Below are 21,829 nucleotides of genomic sequence, written 5' to 3'. Positions count from 1 at the left end.
TCTTGCCAGCAAGCTTTTCATCCTCCACCGTGGACTTCATGTTAAAGGCATAGGACTCCAGGGCATTCTTAGCAGATACCTTATCCTCAGGTACTTCTCAGCTTCCTGCATTGAAATAGGCAATATGAGCATTTAACCATCTGCTGTTGGGATAACACTGCAGCAGTTTAGCAGCATTTCTCCTTTTTTGCACCCTCATAAGTAATCAAAATCTTCATTGGGAGAAGTAAATATTTCCTGACATACTGTATATCACTTCACCCTGCTGCAACCTTATCAAAAACTGTGTTGGTGGGGTGAATGGCAACCTGATTCTTGGCTGCATCTCCGATCAGCCTCTCTGTGAAGGCCACATAGCTGGGTGTGGTCCTGTTGCCCTGATCATTGGCGATGATTTCAACTTTGCCATGCTGGAACAGCAAGATTATTATCTTTTTTATTCAGTGACTACGATTGTTGGATAGCATAACTACAACAAACATTTTCAGACATGAGCTAATGGTATTGGGATTGCTGATAGTATGCTCCCTGGTGGTTGTTCATTTTTTGATTGGTGTTTAAATCATAAGGTTTTTGATACATCTGATCTTTATCGCTGCAACCTAAACAGCACTTGTCACCTCTGCTCATGGACTACAGATGAAAATGAGCATTTAGCAATATTTGGTCGGATATATGTATAGTATAGTGTCCCTGCTAATTTGAAAATGAATAAATAAATAATATGTATGAATCCTGAACTTTTAACGTTGTACTTTTACTAGGTATCGCATGATAGTCCCTTAAACCAAAAAGTCTATGGAAACCACAGGGCTGTGATGTCATGGAAGGTCCCTCAGTAGAGTACAAATAGATTGAGAGATGAGGAAACGCGGCAGAGTCGAAGTGTGATTGTTAGTGAGATGGAACTGAAGCTACAGCTCAGCGTCTTCGTGTTACTCATACAGGGTGAGTCCTTCACTTTCAATACTTGTTGACAGGTACGCTTTGTTATGAAAAGTAGTTGATGCTGAAATGAGACATGAACCTGATAATTACGTTCTTTTATGTTATGGTTATGGTTTTGCTCATGGCTTCCTAACATATGACAGTGACAGTAGTTGTCTTTCTATGGCAATGTGTGATGTTTCAAAATGTGAATGTTTATCGGGGAATATTTGGGCCAAGTTATAAACTCTGATGCTTCTGACAAATCAAATGGTTGCACTTGTCGTCATCAAAAAAGCAATGTTGCCTGAGCTCGTGCTTTTTAAGGCATTCAATTTGTATGTTTTACATGAAAGTTTTTTGAATGAGTCAACAGCGCCTTTGATGAATTGCATCCCCATTTGGATTTCCATCCAACTTCCCCACGATTTTACATTTTATTTAATGATTTTAGACATTTCATTCACCCACATTCTAACATGTTCTTTATGTATGTATTCTGCAAATAACAGCTTATTTGCTCTTATGTGATGCATTTGATTTACATTGCATATAGTATTTCCTTTGAAATAAAATGTTCTTTATGAATCAGGTTTTAAGAACTTGAAAAAAATTCTGAAGACCAATAACTAAAGTCTAGAGAAAACTCTCAAAAACATGTTGCCATACAGTACGGTAAAAAAGGTATAACTCGTATCATTTTCACATGTTCCAATGTTCAGTTAATATAATGTTATATCTATAACACAACCCACGAGTGTGAACAAGTCTTCATAACCTCTGACCCTTGAAGCCCCCTGTCCTCACTGCGGGTGTCAGTATGCCCCCACAAGTGTTTTTTCCAAATAGCTCGTCATTCTCACCCCATAGGAAAGAAAAAGCACCCAAAGCCCCTGAGAACAACCCGCAGTATTTCTCCGACACCCACCTTTACTTTCTCTTTCACCATGAAAGAACTCACCACATTACTTCCTGTCACATGAAAATATGCGTTATGTGTGTGACAGGGGGGTTGCTTCTTTTGTAATTGCAGTACAGTGAAGAACAGCAATTTTTCTTTCCTGTCACACCACCTCCACACACACACACACACACACACACACACACACGCACACACACGCACGCGCGCGCACGCGCGCACACACACACACACACTCACAGTCCCAGGCACAGATGAGTCAAATTGTGAGAAACAGGGTTCGGACACCTCTGCGGGAGGGAAACATGCTTCATCTACTCTGGACTTTAATTCCACTAGTAGGTTGCTTGACTAAAGTAGTCGTTGCCTAGAATTGGTGTAATTTTAGTAAATGTTATGTGTATCATTAAACTGCAGTGGCGTGAAAATGACATTGTGCTCTCAGTGGGAATTTACAATGAAATTGATGTTTCTATTTGTTTGATTGCAGTTTCACTTGCGGTGTGGCTGCGTGTGACTGTAAAAGAAGGTCAGACACTCAGTTTAAGCTGCCCAGTTACTAACGCTCACATGACCAATGTTGACTGGAAGAACCCTCAAGGATATATTATGTTCTTCGATCATAATCAAGGTGAATATGACATATCTCTTGCTTCAATCACTCAATCACTCAACTAATCAGCAACCCAAATTGTCTCTGACTTTTTAGTTACGGATATTAAACATCTTTTTATTTTCCCTCACTCGTTCCCAGCTTTAAAGGACAAGCGCTACAGCATCATCAAACTGTCTCAATCAGAATTCACCATCAGAATTTCCAACATCAACTTCAAAGATGGAGGCAACTACACGTGCTCTCAGTATGACGCTCACACAACAGAGAAGAAAGTGGAGGTGACAGTGTTAGGTGAGAATAATGGATTTTGTCGCAGATTGCATTATTGTTCAAGCCAACTATGTGACATTGACAATGATTTTTACGAACCTTCACTTCGACTCATCCCGACCATTGATGATTTGATTCATAATGATGTCATAACATCTGCTCTGGTGTTGATTGTTTTAAAGGCCGTCCCAAAATGGAAGTAGCTAAGCATGAAGGAAAGTATGTCATAAAATGCACAGCTGAGGGGAACCACTATCCTCCCCAAATCTCCTGGAAATTGGACAATGGACCTGAAATTATTGGTAAGTTTGTAATAACAGAAGATGTGGAAGAAATTGCAAAAGCTACGCTGTAATGAAGAAGTGAACCAAAGTGAGGCATATAAAGTAAAATACCTAAAAATGAAAATGAATCTGACTTATAAAGGCTCATAACTTACCACCGTTAGCTGCATGCTGGTGGTGTTCTTTGCTCTCTGCTATTCTGAATCTCTACTCTACTGAAAGAAAATGTTTTACACTGGAGAGATGAAATTTCACCTTCTGATTTTGGTGTCATTCAATCTTTTTGTGCCCAGTGCAGTGACTATATATGAACAAAATAACAGTATACTTGGACATTGTCATTGTTTTTGAACAGCCAGCCCTTTGCAAATGCTCTTTTGTAGGTGTTTTGAAATCAGACTCAGCAACCACAGAGTGGGCTCATCTCTCCATGACATAATCTTTATCACCTTATGGTGGGTTAGTGGGTTGGCGGATGTTAAGCCCTGGTGACGGCCATAACCTTCAACATTGTCCTTTAATGACCGAACTAGATTATATAGAAGATTATAGAGAAGATTAACAGTTGAAACTCTCTTTCGACGGTTCTCAACAATGTCATATTTTGATTGCTATTTGTAACCTCATACACCTGCATAAAAATAATGACATCTGTCCTATTCCACAGCTCATGGCCAAGAAGAAGTTAGAAAATATGAAGACAACAAATATGTCACAATGGATATGCTACAAATTCACTCAGTTGACAACAGGATCACAGTCAAATGCCTTGTTCGCCATCCAGCTCTGCACTCACAACCTCTGATGAACTTTGTCAAAATTAGACCAGAACGTGAGTACAATTTATTCACTTCCAACTTTCACCGCCAGAGAAATGGAGTAGAAATGGCGCTTGCATTGACCAAAACTTGTTTACTTGAAGTACTTCTGCTTAATGGCTGATATTTGAGGAACATTGACAATGTAGTTGTGTCGTCACAAAGCAGGGAAAGCACTGGAGAGGGTTATTTTCTCACAAGTTTCTCCATGACACTGTCCACAGCACCAGGCTGTGAAACTGACCAAAAAAAAAAACTGCCCCATGTGATTTCCTCTTTCTATGTGCTGCAAATGGTCGGGTTTCCTGTATTCTAAAAAAATGTATAAAATATATTTGTGTTATCTGCAGATTGTTAAAATCAGTCAGCAAGAGTTTTCACTTCGACTGTCCATGTATTTAATGCTACTTCTGCTTAGTAATAATTGAAATCCCCTTGATGTCACAGCAACAAAGAGTCGGCGCACAACCACTTCCCCTACAACCCAGCCTCGGGGGTCAACAAAGGTGCCAGGAACAACAAGCGAATGGTTCAGACACGGGAGAACAACAGTGTACCTTGCAACCAGAGACGTGAAGGGGCCGTCATCAGAGAGCTCTATAACGTTATCAACTGCTCCCTCCAATCAGCTGTTTTCCTCCTATGAGCCAAAGACAGTCACAGCACCCAGTGGACATCCTCTGGTCCATGTTACATCCACAGGCTCACATCTCAGCACTAGTGGTGAGTGGGTCAGTTTTCATTGATGTATCATTTTTACGTTACATGGACTTTAAGTGACAAGATATTCCACATCGGATGATATGCAGACATGAGATGAGGAACACAAAAGGAACAGTCCTAAAGAATCTTTAAACAACAACAACAAAAAGGTTATTTTAATGGAACATGGCAGAATAAATGTTTCAAATAGTAAATTATGGCATGCCTGAAAGACTCAAAATTCATAAAACATAATATTAATGTCTACATGACATTTCTTTAAATCATTTTTTATTCATACAAATATTTTTTCTCTTTCACTTATTTTTCTTATCATTGAAATACCTGAATCTGAGCTCATGGGATGGAAACTACAGATACAGATAGCTTCACAATGCATTTAGATCAGGCGCATAACCACCACTAGTTGTGATACTAAATCTGTTTCCTGTGACGGAAGTCTCCAAATACAGTGTGAAACTCTGTTAAGTGATACACAGAGTTTTGCATCAAGATACACTGAGTATAGAGAGATCCCAGCTCAAAAAACTGGTTTACATTTTCTTAAATATTTAAATTCAAATCCTTTTTTACATTAAAACAGCTTACAGTTTCCAGCTTCTTAAATAACATTCAGTTCATCTCCCAGTCTTGATGCATTACGGAAATCATTTAAAGGTGCAATGTGTAAGATCTGGCCACCTGCTCCAAACAAATAGGGGGCAGCATTTCAGTCATGAGATTTGAAAAAAGCATTTACTACCAGCAGGGCAAGAATACGTCAAATTCAACCAAACTGCTGAAACTCTGAAAGCCGATCAAAAGAACACTGCCATCTTGTATGTTACCCGTGGCTTGGATTTGGCCAGCAGAAACCCAGCACTGTCACAGGAGTCACAGCGGGCTGGTGGAGGGTCCAGTCAAACCTTTGTTGCGGCAGCAACAGAAAGCTTGCTGATCCGGTGGGGAGTTGGGGCAGTTCCCTGGGATCAGACTCCCAGAGCTGGGGTCTGGACCGCTGGCTGAATTTGGGCTGACTGCTAACTGCAATCTGCTTTCCTCTCTGCAAAGCAGCCTCCTTGGTGGCGAGGAGGACGTCATTTTCCTGTTTCATCCGATTTGGATTTAATCCATAAAAAAACTATCAAAATATACACGGCCCATGAATGTATTATATCTACTTCTTTGTTCTCTCATGTTCTGGAGGGCAGACTGGACACTATGACTCTCGAGGTTCAAGTGGTATTACAAGACAGGACGGGGTTAGCTGCATGCTCATTTCAATAGATATCTCTGCAACACAGTACCTTGAGGTTATTGACATCTCTTCACATTCTGTTGACAATGTTAGTTAATTTGTTTAATGTCCTAAACTCAGATTCTGGCCACATCTTACATGTTGCACCTTTAAAAGAAAAAGTAGCTTTTATGAAAACTATTTTCTCATGAGGCTTATTTATCAAATTGTCTTTATTTCTTATAGATGACTCAGCAACCTCTATTGTATCAGGCTTGACCAGGAGGAGGAATGACATCGTCAGTAATGCAACAAACACAACAGGTATGATATGAGTGTATTGTAAGATTCTGTGCAAAACTATTCTTGACAGATGTCTGATCCCACCTAGTGGTACGTCTGAACAACCACAGCTGCATTGTTCCACTTAGAAAACAGGGTTGACTGTAGGAGCTTTTTTAAGTGTTATTTAGTGTACCTTTCTTCTCCATAATGCCTCATAGGCTGGACTTCTGTCGCTGAGACAACAGAGGACATCACATCCAATAACAGTACGGGTGGAAACAGGACAGGTACATTCACATTTTGAACAGGGGTTGCCTGAAGTTCAGTTGGCCTGCTATGAAAATGAGAATGAGATAACAGTATTTAAAGTGATTCAGCTGAACTAACTAGCATTGTGTCAATTTCCAGGGAGCTTTAATGACCCAAAGATGCCGACAAGAACCGGAGGAAGTCCATCATTACTGGTCTTCCTGGTTACATGCCTGATCTTCGGTCTCCTGGTGGTCGTCATTTTCTTTGCCATCAAGCTGAGGAGAGCGCACATTGCCTGGAAAAGAGGTAAGCAGAACATATTCTCATTTTCTGCACAGCATCTTGTAATTACACCACAAAGGTACAAGTTCTTTCCTGTTGAAATTATATATTTTTTAAAGTATGACAGTTTTTTTTGTTACAGAGAATGAGGACACTGATCCATCAGAGGAGAGCAGTAAATCAAAATCAAGCCAGGAAGAGAGGAATGCCCATGGACAGAAGCGAAGAGGTGAGCAGATGATTCAGCACTCTTTTTAAAGCAGAGGAAATGTGGAAAAGTACTGAGAAACATTCATGCCAGCAGAGACTGGAATACAACTGCAAACATTTGAATTTCTCTTGTCCCCATGACATGCTTCGTAAAGACATGGATCATTTACAGAAATGTTGTGCTATTGTTTGAAATTGAATAGGACTGAATACAACTTTTAGCTTTTAGAAATGAATGAAGCTCAGTAAAACATGGTTAGGTGGAGACTGTTTGCTGATGGTTGGAAAAATTGGGGAATAAAGGTCATTTGAGCTGACCAAGGAACCCAACCAGAAATTCTGAGTTCAATTCAACAACATCAAAACATTTAATTTTATTAAAATGTATTAAACCCTTTACATTAACTACTGGTCAGCCCTTCTTTTCGTGCTGTTTCTGTACATCATGTATATCTGTATGTTAGCACATATATTAGTATATTCTAGTTGTCTTATTACACTACCACCTCATTTTTCTCCTGAATTCCTGAAATCTTTAAAAAAAACAATTTTTCTTCACAGTCTCAGGTGATTCATTAAACTTGTAGTACTGGTCTTTCCACAGAAAAAGGGCAGTAATATCCTTATGCAATGAATCACTGATTGTAAAAGTCTCTCTCTCTCTCCCTCTCTCTCTCTCTCTCAGGGCTCTTCAACAAGGCATTCACACAGTACGTTGTTGAGAAACCAACAGTGATAAGCTCAGTGATAAACACAAATGCGATGGCAGCAGCAGAGAGTGTAAATAAAGAGCAGCCTTCTCAACCTCAAATACCAGGACAAACTTTAGCCAAGTGTGACATAAAGGAGACAGAGCTATGACAATCTGTAAAATACAGTACAATATCAGCAATATCATGAGCACCATTAGAATGCTCACAGATTAAACTGATTAGCTTTTTACTGGAACAAAGAGCGTATGTTTACACAGAAAATAATGTGGTAACTTGCTTATAACCGTTTAAATATTGTATACATTTTTTCTTGACATGAACCAATAAATTATGTTTTGCTAGAACAGACTGGCATGCTTTGTTTGAACATGGATGAGTGATTCTTAAGGGTTAACTGAATGTAACTTTGACGAACGCCATCATGGCTCCAATCGGCACCCTAAGACCAGCCCCCCAGTCAAAAGGTAGTCCACAGACTATAAAACACCAGGGCACCCGCTGTTCACCCACCTTTTACAATCAGTCAGGCAGTTGAACCAACAGAGGTTTTTTTTAAGGCTGGAGTGATATTGTGCCAAGTTTTGGTGTCTGGTGAATGTGTTCTGGAACAGTGAATATTGTTCATACCATGTAAACATATTCGTAACTACCCATTATGTTTATTCTGTGTATTACACCCAATACATTTGTACATTGCTCTGCACAAATCACCGCTGCTGGCCTTTTCTTATTTCCTCAATAACTCCTCAATAGAAAAATAATATAAACTCATTATTTTGTCGAACGTTATACATAAATAGTTAATATGGATAGAACATATCGGATATCGTTTACCTAACTACATCCATCACCAGATATAGTCGAGCCATGCGGTCTTTCATTTTGATTCTGAAATACAGATCATAAAACAGGAAGTATGCTGGATCGTTAACAACGTCATCAACTATACTAAGCGTCATTGGTGGACCGTTGGGTAAAGACTCAAAGACTCGACGTTTCATTGGCTGCTTTGCCGGTCATATATAAAGCTGCGATAACGGTTGAGCCACCCTTTCCCTTCTCATACCGGCCAGGACAAGCAAGCCTCGCCGCTGTCCATTCCAACGTAGCACCTAAAATCACATTCGGTTCATCAATTCGGTAAGTTATTATTTAAATAGTCACAGGATTATGTATATATTTGAGTTAAACTCCCCACACCCCTCGTAGGGACGTTGGCCTTAGCGGTTTGCTCACTCACTGTCTTTCGGTACCGTTATTTACTGACATTCGAAATGTACTTTTGTTTTTTAATTACTCTGCTGATATTTAACGATAAAGATGATTGACAATGTAGAAAATGATACTCTTATGTTGGTAAAGATAGGGACGTTACTCACGAGCATTAGCTACTTAGCAGCATGGGAACGGTGGGGGTAGGGAGCCTGAGACGTTCGAGAATGTTCTCGAACAAACTGTCAAGCTAGCCGGTATGAACAAACTTCCGGTTAACTTTTCAGAACAAAAGTCTTTTTATCGCCATTTGCTTGAGATTATTTGTAGGCTCTTATGGTTCAATCTTAACAAATAAGATCAAACTGTTTGGTAATGTGTTAGATGGTTTATTGCTCGTATGTAGTAATAAACCAACTAGAAAGTTGCTTTTTCCCAATTTCCGGTCTTGACGCTGGCTGTCTGGTACATTTGATGTCTCATGGCATGTCTAGCGCGATGCTCTCAAGATGCCTGATCTGTGGCAGCTAGGTTATGCGGAGTTTATACTCTCCCTAGTGAAGATGCCGGAGGTGCGCGCCAGGCAATTACTTAGTCAAGGCCAGCGCAAGGTGCCTGTAGGCTCTCCAAATGGTAGCACTTGGTCGTGTACCGCTGCATTTTTACAGGATATTTAACCTTTGTTTCTTTAACATGTATGTAAGGGCCAAGATATGTCCACCAATTTCTTGTATACAGCTCCTCAATTCTTGTCTCCTCCATATTTGTTTTAACAGTATTTGTACTTCAGTGTACTTTTTACTGGCAACACAAACTGGAAAAAGTCTAACTGAATCGATGACATTTACAAATAAAGCATTTCCTTTTATTTGTGTAGGAATCATGTCGAAGGGACCAGCAGTTGGTATCGATCTTGGAACCACCTACTCCTGTGTTGGTGTGTTCCAGCATGGCAAAGTTGAAATTATCGCCAATGATCAGGGCAACAGGACCACACCCAGCTATGTGGCCTTTACAGATTCAGAGAGGCTGATCGGAGATGCAGCCAAGAATCAGGTTGCCATGAACCCCACCAACACCGTTTTTGGTATGAATTACATTTTTATTTTTGTATTTAATAGTAATAATGTAGTCATGTCATTCTTGTCAAGCTTGTCTGCTGAAAAATGGCAACATGTTAAGCTTTTTTTCTCCTGATTCTAATAAAGTAATCTGGTTTTTGCACCTCAAAGTGCAGCCCAATACTGCACGAGTGACTGGCACCTGTCAATGCATGGTGTTGAAGTTTTGACTCCTATGAACATGTGACCAGAATGACAGACTGAAATATAAATGGTCGTAGATGACCCGTCGAAAGCACTTCCTCACTGTGATGACGATTTTCCTGCCATTCGTAGTTTCCACCAGAGGTTGAAAGACCAAAGATTGCTTAAATCCTTCCTTGGATGTCTGAGTGATCTTAATGGAAGCTGACATTAAAGTAGATGTTTTTTGATTTTTAAAATAAACTAATTTTTTTTACAGATGCTAAACGACTGATTGGTCGCAGGTTTGACGACGCCGTTGTGCAGTCTGATATGAAGTACTGGCCATTTAATGTCATCAATGACAACACTCGCCCCAAGGTTCAAGTAGAGTACAAGGGCGAGTCAAAGTCTTTCTACCCAGAGGAGGTCTCGTCTATGGTGCTGACAAAGATGAAGGAGATTGCTGAAGCCTACCTCGGAAAAGTATGTAATTTGGCATAACCCAGGACCAAAAAATACAATCTTTGATGGAAATCATGTTAATGTCTGGCTTGTTTTTGTTTAAGACGGTCAACAATGCTGTAATTACGGTACCTGCCTACTTCAACGACTCCCAGCGCCAGGCCACTAAGGATGCTGGGACAATCTCTGGCCTCAATGTCCTGCGTATCATCAATGAACCAACTGCTGCTGCCATCGCCTATGGGTTGGACAAGAAGGTAGAAAACTTGGAACAATTCTGATTATACGTGACTGATCAATATTATAATTTATGTAAATTGTATATGTACGCAATGTCCAATGTATATGACCAAATATAGGAAGTTCATCATAAATGAGTAGCTTTAGAGAATGTTATCGATATTTTAATTTCAGGTTGGCGCTGAAAGGAACGTCCTCATCTTCGATCTTGGTGGTGGCACCTTTGATGTGTCCATCTTGACCATTGAGGATGGCATCTTTGAGGTAAAGTCCACTGCTGGAGATACACACCTTGGTGGGGAAGATTTTGACAACCGCATGGTCAACCACTTTATCGCTGAGTTCAAGCGCAAGCACAAGAAGGACATCAGCGACAACAAGCGAGCCGTCCGTCGTCTGCGCACCGCTTGCGAGAGGGCGAAGCGCACCCTGTCTTCCAGCACCCAGGCCAGCATCGAAATTGACTCTTTGTATGAGGGAGTTGATTTCTACACATCAATCACCAGGGCTCGTTTTGAAGAGCTCAACGCTGACCTCTTTCGTGGCACCTTGGACCCCGTGGAGAAGTCACTCCGTGACGCGAAGATGGATAAGGCGCAGATTCATGACATTGTGTTGGTCGGTGGCTCAACCCGTATCCCCAAGATCCAGAAGCTGCTCCAGGATTTCTTCAATGGAAAGGAGCTCAACAAGAGCATCAATCCAGATGAAGCTGTGGCTTATGGTGCTGGTAAGAGTCTTCAGCCAAATGTTCATATTTTACTTCATACTTCAGTTCATATTTCATTCTCTCAGTTGCTTGCATTATGAGCACTGCACAACAATAGCAGCTGGAGATCATGAGCCTTGGTGACCTATTCTTCTTTTTTTTTTGTTTCGAACTTAAAATTGTCTTCGTCTAACCGCTGCTTGTTTTTCCAGCTGTCCAGGCTGCCATCCTGTCTGGTGACAAGTCTGAGAATGTCCAGGACCTGCTGCTTCTGGACGTCACCCCTCTGTCCCTAGGTATTGAGACTGCTGGAGGTGTCATGACTGTGCTGATCAAACGTAACACCACCATTCCTACAAAACAGACTCAAACCTTCACCACCTACTCTGACAACCAGCCTGGTGTGCTCATCCAGGTAAGCACAACATGAACTATAGCAGTCTCTCAATTTCGCAGTGATGACGTTTATTCCTGCCATTCGTAGTTTCCACCAGAGGTTGCAAGACCAAAGATGGCCCTGACCTTCCTTGGATGTCTGAGCGAAATACAGTTGTCAAAACTGTAGACGCATTGTTCCAAAAATTGTCTGCTTAACCTGCATACTTCAAACAGGTCTACGAGGGTGAGCGTGCCATGACCAGGGACAACAATCTCCTGGGCAAGTTTGAGCTGACGGGCATCCCTCCTGCCCCCCGTGGTGTTCCCCAGATTGAGGTGACATTTGACATTGATGCCAATGGCATCATGAATGTGTCTGCTGTAGACAAGAGCACCGGCAAGGAGAACAAGATCACAATCACCAATGACAAGGGTGAGTTTTTCTTTAGACTCAAAACCTAATCTAAAATGTGCTGTAACACAATAACTATTTGCAATTTGCACCTAGGTCGCCTCAGCAAGGAGGACATTGAACGCATGGTCCAGGAAGCTGAGAAGTACAAGGCTGAAGACGACGTTCAACGTGACAAGGTGTCTTCTAAGAACGCCCTGGAGTCCTATGCCTTTAACATGAAGTCCACGGTGGAGGATGAAAAGCTTGCGGGCAAGATCAGTGACGACGACAAAACAAAGATTTTGGACAAGTGCAAAGAGGTCATCAGCTGGCTGGACAAGAACCAGGTAAATCTTCTATCTTTTGTAGGCTATTTATTTATTTATTTATTTATTTTTGGCTGTGAAAAATTAGCCAGAACACTTGCATGTCTTTGTTTTGCAGACTGCTGAGAGGGATGAGTATGAGCATCAACAGAAGGAGCTGGAGAAGTTGTGCAACCCCATCATCACCAAGCTGTACCAGAGTGCCGGTGGTATGCCAGAAGGCATGGCTGGTGGGTTTCCTGGAGCTGGTGGTGCTGCACCTGGCGGTGGTGGATCCTCCGGACCAACCATCGAGGAGGTTGACTAAACATTCAGCTCTTCAACCGCTACTCCTGGATGTTTTCTAAGAAAGAAACCCTCTTTTAGCACAGTTACAGCGCGCTAAAGAGTGTATTCAAAATAAATAAAAACTGGGTTCAGGGATCACTTATTGCATGGTTTGCGACACAACTGGGAACAACTTGTTTGCACAATTGAACTGTCTGTTCACGTGTGTGTGCTAAATTGTTTTGTATACTGAGATATCACTGCCTTGACAATAAAAAATCTTAACCCTCTGCTGACCAAATTTCCTCACACTTTGTAGAATCCTTCAACTTTCATCAGACCATGACTAATTTAGTGTTTCATTGAATAATGTGTGTATTTGAAGTATCTTTAATTGCTGCATTGTGCTTGCTGGCTCTTAGTAAAATTGTAACTAAGGTTTTGACCAAAAGCCCTGTATCTGTCTTGTATGCAGGTAGCATTAGAATATTTTGAGGTGATTTGTGCTGAGATGAAAGTATTTTTTTCAAGGATTAATAATTTAATCACAAAACAGAGTACCCCTGGTGTGCGACTCATATTTGGGTATACAGGTGCATCGCAATAAATTTAGAATACCATTTCAGTAATTCAAAAAGTGAAACTCTTATTAGATTGACTACAGTGATATATTTCAAGCGTTTAAATTTTATTGGAGTTGCAACTAATAACCCAAAATTCAGTATCAGAAAATATTATATAAGACTAATTAATACAGAAATGCTGGCCTATACTTGGTTGGGGCTGCTTTTGCATGAATTACTGGATCAATGCAGTTTGGCATGGAGGTGATCAGCCTGCTGAGGTGTTATGGAAGCCCAGCTTGCTTTGATAGCGGCCTTCAGCTTGTCTGCATTGTTTGGTCTGGTGTCTCATCTTCCTCTTGACAATACCCCATTGTCTGGTTTAGGTCAGGCAAGTTTGCTGGCCAATCAAGCATAGTGATTGGCACTTTTGACAGTGTGGCCAGGTGCCAAGTCCTGCTGGAAAAGGAAATCAGCATCTCCATAAAGCTCGTCAGCAGAGGGAAGCATGAAGTGCTCTAAAATGTCCTGGTAGACTGCTGCGCTGACTTTGGACTTAATAAAACAGTGGACCAACACCAGCAGATGACATGGCTCCCAAATCACTGACTGTGGAAACTTCACACTGGACCTCAAGCAACTTGGATTGTGTGCCTATCCACTCTTCCTCCAGACTCTGGGACCTTGATTTCCAAATGAAATGCAAAATTTACGTTCATCTGAAAAGACATTCGACCACTGAGCTCCAGTCCTTTTTCTCCTCAGGTAAGATGCTTCTGACGTTGTCTCTGGTTCAGGAGTGGCTTGACACAAGGAATGGGACAGTTGTAGCCCATGTCCTGGATATGTCTGTGTGTGGCGGCTCTTGAAGCACTGACTCCAGCCACAGTCCACTCCTTGTGAATCTCCCCCAAATTCTTGAATGGGCTTTGCTTTACAATCCTCACAAGGCTGCGGTTATCCCAGTTGCTTGTGCACCTTTTTCTACCACACTTTTTCCTTCCACTCAACTCTCCATTCATATGCTTGGATACAGCACTGAACAGCCAGCTTCTTCAGCAATTACCGTTTGTGGCTTACCCTCCTTGTGGAGTCAATGTCCCCCATGATTGTGTAGCCTACTGAACCAGACTGAAAGACCATTTAAAGACTCAGGACACCTTTGCAGGCGTGTTGAGTTCATTAGCTGATTAGAGTGTGACACCATGAGTCTTGACTATCTCAGCCAAAGTTGTTTGTGAACCTCTACTAACAACACATGACAGTTCATTTGGTGAGACGACGAACGTGGAGCGCATGCAAAAAGTGTGAAATGGTGAGGGAGATCCTTATGGTAAGTGATATGACGAAATATATTGTTGAATAACGGCAGTTTTTAAAATTGTCACTAATATGAAGTTCCAATACTTCATATTAGATACATTTGTATTAGATTCATTTGTAGATCCATCTGTTTGGCTGTGAAGAAATGTCTGCCGCAAAAATACATCTATAGTGTATTAATTCTCATAAACAAAAGTCGTAGCTTTTCTAAGCAGCACTTGAAGGCAGCATGTGTGCGTCGGCGTTTCCATGGTTGCGTTGCTGCGGAGTGCTGACAGGAAAACAGGTTAGTATCTGAAGTTCACTTAGCATTAGCTCTACTTTACTCTCTGAAGGTTTATTTAACACGACACATTGCTCTCTTCATTGTCACTGTTAACAGGAGTGCGGTGGATATGTTCACGTGGTTTGAACTGAAGTATATTCAGGTTTTACCTCAACGCTCGCGTCGTTTGGCAAAATAGCTGCTAAGCTAGCTGACAGATGGCTTTAACGTCATACTAACGTTAGTTGACTTAATGAGATAGGTTATAGTTAAGTGACGGCAAAGAAAGAGACATAACTGACTATTTTCCACCTAACTAACATTTTCTTATTTTCCTCTTCAGTGTAAGGGCTTATTGGAGGAAAAATATTTATTTATTTATTTAATTTCAACGTGATGAGTGCCATGTAAAACGATGGGTGCTTTAATTTCGCTTGAAATGAATGTATAAGAATTAGTTACATAACATCAGTTTAACTCGCGGTTATATTCCAACATGCTATGCATTCAGGCCTAGATCACTCTATTCCTACCAGCCTGTAAGGGACGAGATACAGTTGCTGTAATGTGTATTTGATGAAAATGATTAGTGAGTTTATAAAGGGATTAAGCTGTTATCATCTCGTTCCTCAAACATCTGTATGTTGTGGTACCTTTTACGACATTGTGGGCGTAATCAACGCCATTAGTGATGTCTGCTATCTGTTCAAGTGCGTCACTTCCATATTTTTTTATTTCAGCTTTTCTCTTTATTTTTCTCACTCTCGTACTCCCCGTTTTCAGAGTTGACATTTTGACACGTCACAGGAGGAAACACAGGTGAATGATGCTGAATTCCATTCAGGTGTCACAGATTCTGGGTCCGGGTATTGTGCAAGCCATGGCACTTTGATAGGCTGGAGCCATGGATATTGTCATAGTGACAGCTGTGTTCCATACTGTGAAGTCAAAATGTCTGCTCTGAGAAAAAGGCAGATTGACAATTTCCTGTTAGTTTTCGCCATTGGTGTAGACTAATTTGTTAAGTATATTCCAGTTGGCATTCTTGGCCGGTGAAAGAAGTTACCCGATTATACTGTGTATGGAAGATGAATCATAATACGACCAGTATCCTTATGCTTGAGACAATATCGACACATGTTTGGTGTCGGCTTTCTGTGAGTTATTCAAGTGCACATTGTGAACTTTGGTTAGAAAGGGGGTCAGAAATGTAAAGAACATGCGTGCTAGATCATGAGATTTTTAAAGCATCAATAATATCTTTGACCTGCACTTTACCCAGACAGAAATGTGCTGTTCAAAGCCGTGAAATCAAGACATAAATGCTCAACATACTTCTGCTGCTTTTATAGCCTGCTGTTCTTCTTGTACAATAAAGCTGTCTTTTTTTGTTGTTTGTTGGTTGCAGTGTTTATAATTGCCAGCCTGTCGCAACCTTCTCCAATTGAATGTCTCAAATGTTGAAGACGGAGCAAGAGAAGCGTCCTTCTCCAACACCAGCGGTTCTGGCCGACCTGAGGGACTCTGTGGAGTCCGACACAGAGAGCTTGGCTCACGAGAGAACTTACAAGCAGCAGCTACAAATGTGTAATGACCAAAACAAATACACACTGCCTGAAAAGAAGAATGCTGACGGCCTACAGCAGGGAGATGAAAATGCGTGCAATGATGATGACACTGAGGATCATCAGGTTTATGATAGCCTTGATGCAGCAGCACACCCCCATGACAAACATACCCCCACCCTGTTACAGACTGAATATTTAGACACACACATGGATGAACGAGAGGGAACAAGGTAAGTTACTCAATTTCTGTTTGGTGTTGCAATTAAATGATGGTATCCAAAGTAACACATATACACACCCAGCATCAGTTAGTCGTGGTAGGAGGCGTGTTTTGTCGACCATGAAATGGCACCTAGCAATGACATCAGGCTGTAATGAACACATTCTGAGTACATATCACACCAGCAAAGTTAGAACTCCAGTAAAACAAGGATTTAGGCTTGTGTTAAAAGATGATAGTGGCAGTATTCTATATTTGTTTTCCTTAGTTTAATTGTGCCGAAAAAGATTTAAAGCTTTGGGGTTTCACACACAGAAAAGACACAGTGACATCTGGTGGTTTGTAGAACTTACAGCAGCCCTTCAAGACTAGGGCCGAAGCACTAAAACACCTCATTTGAGTGGTTTCAGTCTCTCATATGTGCAATAAAAGTCCAAGAAACCTGCGCGTCTGTACTAATCTGGTTCAGAAGTGCTGCATTAAATGTAATAATTGTTAGAAAAATTCACTCGAGACTGGTGTAAAAATCATTCATCATTGGACATTTATTCTTTACAAAGAAGGAGACAGGGTTGATTCACATACAGAATGTACATCAAGACCGCTCGAAGATCTGTCTCCGAGTCGCTGGTATTTATACTCCGTAAACAACATGCAGTGGGCTGCACAGGGTAACACACACACATTTCGCATTTCACACAGGCGTCTACGTATCTGGACACTTTAACTATTCGTTCTCGTACAAAGGTCACTTTCTATCGCAAACGCTTTCTACAAGTTTGTTATCATTCTTATTCAGGACAAACGACTGCAGTGTTCTTTCGGCAATCAACTGCTTCTTAATAGATTAAACATTTTGCTGAAGACCGAGTGTCAGTGAAAGTTTGCACAAGGACACAGGCCTTAAACACTACAGAGGAGATGAGCTTCTGTTAAATGTATCACATTCTTTAATCATTTAAACGCATACTATTTTAGTCATTTAGATTTTTCACAACAGTAATATATTACAGTAAAATAATAAACACATTGCCCGGTGTCCCATGTGTCCTCATGTCACACGGGACATAGAGGTGAGATCTGATTGGATAAAAGCTCTACTTAAAACAAGCTGCACTGGAAGCAGAGCAACTGAGGAAGACAGTAGCTGTGCAATGAGAACATAAGATAATTGTAAAATTAGAATACATGTAGTGTATTTATGAAAAATTATAAAATAGCTATAACTTTGTGATTCTGTTCAGGCCAGCAGAGAAGGCTTTGCTGGCCCTGACGGCCCACCACTGGTTGAAACATATTTGTGTGCACACACCAACGTGTGTGTTCTTATGGAGGCCATCTCGTGACTATTGAAGTTTTATGAGTTTAATGAGAGCTGTTTTGTGCTGATGAGGAGAACACGCGCATCTGGAACTGCAGAATAAAATAGAACAGAAAAGATATTGTATCTGTCGTGAAAATTACAAGATTAAAATTCTATAATCATACAGTAAGTGTACCCTTACTTTGAGAGCATGTGTGTGTTTGCGGGGTTGTATAACAATACAAATGAGTTCTTTTCAAATCTGTAATTTCTTAGCTCTCAGTAGCTGTTTTCACCATCTCTACCCTATCCAATGGCCTGTAAATGGCTTTTGAGAAAAGCTTGAATATGACCAACCTTTTTGTTTTGTTGTCAATGAACAAGTTAAATTCACATTGTCTTCCTTGGAGTGTAGCCCAAAAAAACTATTTACGAACAAAAATAAAACTATAGTGGAAAATTATCTTCAGTAACTCATCTTTTGATGTCTGTATCTCTAGCTTATGGTGTGCTGTTGGCATTTGAAATTGGCCAAAACATTTGGTCCAGCCAGGTTGAAAGTGGAGATGTTTTTATCAGGATTTCTGAAGACAGACTGACTGAAAGAAAAATAGTTTGCAGATTCACCACTAATGTTCTAAGGACAGTAAATGATGCCACTGGACCCAAGTAGATCACATGTCCCTGCTGTGCATCAGTGCTCAGCTGCTTCCTGTCTACTCCATAACTTTCTTCCAGAAATGAGAGCTTTTGCATTGTTCGCATTGTTCGCTTCGCTCATGTGTGGGCATGAACTCTAGTTCTTTCATGTTTTAGTCATCTCAAACAAACTCTTCTGAAAAGTAAAGGTTAAAAATATGTTACCAATGTTAGGATACAGAACAAATTGGCCTATGCATTATCACTTTATATATGGGTATTATGTATCTGAATTATGGAACTGATTCATCCGGACGTCAGCACAGAGCCTAGGTGTACACGAAATTTACGTTGATTTTCACGGCATTTTTGTTGAGGGGGTTGACATGTTAGAGGGCTATTCATGTCCTCATAGAACTGGAGTGCCATCCAGTGATTAACTCGTACATGTTAGCGCGTGTTTCAGCGGACCTCTGCCAAACCAGAATTACATACGTTTTTAAAATGTTATTAAGCTTTTTATTAAACAAACAGGTGAAGAATTATACAGACAATTGTACACATAACATAAACAGACATTAATATAAGACGTATAAAACTGATTATGAATATGGTACGGACTTAGCTTGTATTTGTTATAGGGAGTATTGTAAGTGTTTGTGGGGGCTGCAGGGTGGTGTAGTGGCTAGCACTGTCACCTCACAGCAAGAGGGACCCGGGTTCGATCCCCGATGGTCCTTCTGTGTGGAGTTTGCACGTTCTCCCCGTTGCAGCGTGGGTTCCCTCCGGGTTCTCCGGCTTTCTCCCACAGTCCAAAGACATGCAGCTCAGGTTATTTGGAGACTCGAAATTGCCCGTAGGTGTGAATGTGAGCGTGAATGTTTGTCTGTTTGTCTGTCTCTATATGTGCCCTGCGATGAACTGGCGACCTGTCCAGGGTGTACCCTGCCTTCACCCAATGTCAGCTGGGATCAGCTCCCGCGACCCTGAACAGGATAAGTGTTTTGGATAATGAATGAATGAATGTAAGTGTTTGTGTGCATGTATACAAGTGTGTTGTGTAAGTGTTACAGATATTCCTACTGTATACTGTACAACATAACGTAAGTTAAAAGTTAATTGAGTCCAGCATGGTTAAACATGATCAAACATTGGCATTGAGAGACAGACTTGTTGTCTGGGAGTTCCAAGTGTAGTGTGGAAGTCATTCAGTAGCTGTGCAGTCATGCCAGAGGCTTTGGAGTAGCTGCAGGTTCAGGAAGCAAGGCGTTCTGTCCTTTATATGCAATATGGACGATATGGAAATCACACTCGCCTTACCCTCGCCCCACAAACCCTTCATCTCTACACAAAAACCATGACAGGGAAATACAAGTTAAACCACTGTCACATGATAGAAACTGTAAGCATAAAAAAACGGGGAAAAGACTGACCTACAGCAGGAATTCTGAAGATTGTTGTTGAAATCCACAGAATGCAAAAAACATACTAATAAGATAAAAAGATTTAAGTGCTTGATAAAAAATGAAAAAGTATGTTACATTCATTCTTTATTTTCTAATGCCTTTGTTTTATTACTCAGTGCGGATATAACCTTTCAATGCCAATGTTTCCCTTTTCACTTCAGGTTTTCTTTTCAATGCTAAAATATGAAGTCACTGTTCCGGCTCCATGTCACCCAATGTAATGGCATAGCGTGTTTTAGTAGTTTTTGGACAGCAGTGGAGCTCTGTGGCACAGAGGAAAACCGTTGAAAAGTTTGCAATCTCCTGCTACAAAAGCTTGATGGGCAACAGTCAAATTTCTGAGAGGACTACTCTATATTTTTTAATGGTCTTTCAAATAGATGTTACTTGTTACTGTATGAAGGGTTGTTTCATACATGGAGAACAAAATGCTGTGCAATGGATCAACCAACTGACAGACACAGACAAAGATCCCTCTGAGTAACAGTGGAACACGAACAGAAGAAACCACCAGTCATTGGTCAAATAAACTGGAAGATGAGCATCAAAATGTGTGCAGATTAAAATAGTTCAGTGTCAAGTGCACAATAATGCTTAAAACAAGCTGGAATTAACAGGCAACGTGTTGTGCTTCCAGAAGCTCTACTGGAACGTGATCGGGTAATATCAACTAAACCTCTTCAAACTCGCCTACACCTACTAACCCCTGCACACTACCCTCCTTTACATGACCCATTCAGCACAGCTTCTCCAGTTATTCTTTTTTTTGTTTTTGTTTGTTTGTTTGTTCCGTTTGTCCCTGCCTTGTAAAGAGTCTTTGGGTATTTTGAAAAGCACTGTAGAAAATTGATTTATTATTGTTATTATTATTATTATTATTATTAAACATGCTATTGACTGACAAATCCCAGTTCAAACCTGTTCAATCACACCACTGAGTAGACTGCAGACAAACAGCGTCCCAAAATATTCAGAGACCAATATTCAGTAATGATCTAGGGTCCCTTAGGCTTTTGTGGACTGGAAAACAAATTCCAAATCAAAGTGTATTTCGGGAAAAATGGTTACAGCAGTATTTTACTCATTTCATTCTTCTTGTAAATGTAAATAATACATTTGTTGTCTGTATTATACTGGTTTCATTTAGTTAAAACAGCCATTGTTGAAGGAGAGAAAAAAAGCATCAATATAACAGGTGGTTCCAAACTTTTGAACAGTAGAGTACATCAGACATTGATACACACAGAATACTTGTTGGTTTAACCTTGAATGGAATTTGTTGACAATAAGAGAAATGAAGAATATCCTTTAAATGACTCTAGAATACATGTGACTAAATAGAGTTATGAGGTTTGGCCAGTAGATGGCAGTGATTTATGTTAGTGGCACAATTGCTAAGAACTGAAAAAAAGAACCTGCAGGCTTCATTTCTTGGTGATACAAATATAGACGATAACTTTTTGTAATGTTTTTATCACATTATTGGCTGTGTAGCCTTGTGTATCACAATAATGATATAAACGTGGCATTATATAAGCTATTCAACATGATGAGATTGAGATGGGTCCGCCCTTGTTCAAATGCCTATTGAACTAGACGGTCACTTTCAATGTCTGTGACAAATTAATTGAAATTAAGCAGATAATAGTGCTGCTTAGATGGTATACAGCAAGGAGAATGGCGGCAGCAATCAAACCTTTTACGTTTAAACAGTGCATGTATGATGAAAGAT

At 40.5% G+C, this 21,829-nt stretch overlaps 2 protein-coding genes across 2 annotated transcripts; both read left to right on the top strand.

Annotated features, from left to right (window-relative positions):
- Positions 1 to 902: 902 nt before the first annotated feature.
- Positions 903 to 7,663, top strand: crtam (cytotoxic and regulatory T cell molecule; the record flags this gene model as incomplete). Its single annotated transcript, XM_079283926.1, has 11 exons — positions 903 to 948; positions 2,337 to 2,477; positions 2,601 to 2,753; positions 2,915 to 3,034; positions 3,684 to 3,848; positions 4,282 to 4,557; positions 6,020 to 6,097; positions 6,277 to 6,345; positions 6,467 to 6,616; positions 6,735 to 6,821; positions 7,488 to 7,663. The coding sequence occupies 11 exons, from the start codon at positions 903 to 905 to the stop codon at positions 7,661 to 7,663; spliced, it is 1,461 nt and encodes a 486-aa protein (XP_079140052.1).
- An 865-nt stretch (positions 7,664 to 8,528) lies between these two features.
- hspa8 (heat shock protein 8) lies at positions 8,529 to 13,040 on the top strand. The gene is made up of 9 exons (XM_079283705.1): positions 8,529 to 8,655; positions 9,605 to 9,814; positions 10,252 to 10,457; positions 10,541 to 10,693; positions 10,851 to 11,406; positions 11,598 to 11,800; positions 11,998 to 12,196; positions 12,272 to 12,504; positions 12,602 to 13,040. Exons 2-9 carry the CDS (start codon positions 9,610 to 9,612, stop codon positions 12,788 to 12,790), a joined length of 1,944 nt encoding a protein of 647 aa, XP_079139831.1. The 5' UTR covers positions 8,529 to 8,655; positions 9,605 to 9,609; the 3' UTR covers positions 12,791 to 13,040.
- Positions 13,041 to 21,829: the final 8,789 nt, after the last annotated feature.

Source organism: Melanostigma gelatinosum (assembly GCF_949748355.1).
Source record: "Melanostigma gelatinosum genome assembly, chromosome: 14".
In the NCBI taxonomy this organism is placed as follows: Eukaryota; Metazoa; Chordata; class Actinopteri; order Perciformes; family Zoarcidae; genus Melanostigma; species Melanostigma gelatinosum.
The sequence above is the reverse complement of the archived record's forward strand: the minus strand, read 5'-3'. Positions and strand labels throughout refer to the sequence as shown.

Excerpts from the sequence above, each read along its gene's own strand:
- hspa8 (XM_079283705.1), top strand. The coding sequence starts at position 9,610 with ATGTCGAAGGGACCAGCAGTTGGTATCGATCTTGGAACCACCTACTCC. Across the intron at positions 10,458-10,540 it reads CTGAAGCCTACCTCGGAAAA|ACGGTCAACAATGCTGTAAT; the intron begins GTATGTAATTTG and ends TTTTTGTTTAAG. Across the intron at positions 10,694-10,850 it reads CCTATGGGTTGGACAAGAAG|GTTGGCGCTGAAAGGAACGT; the intron begins GTAGAAAACTTG and ends TTTTAATTTCAG.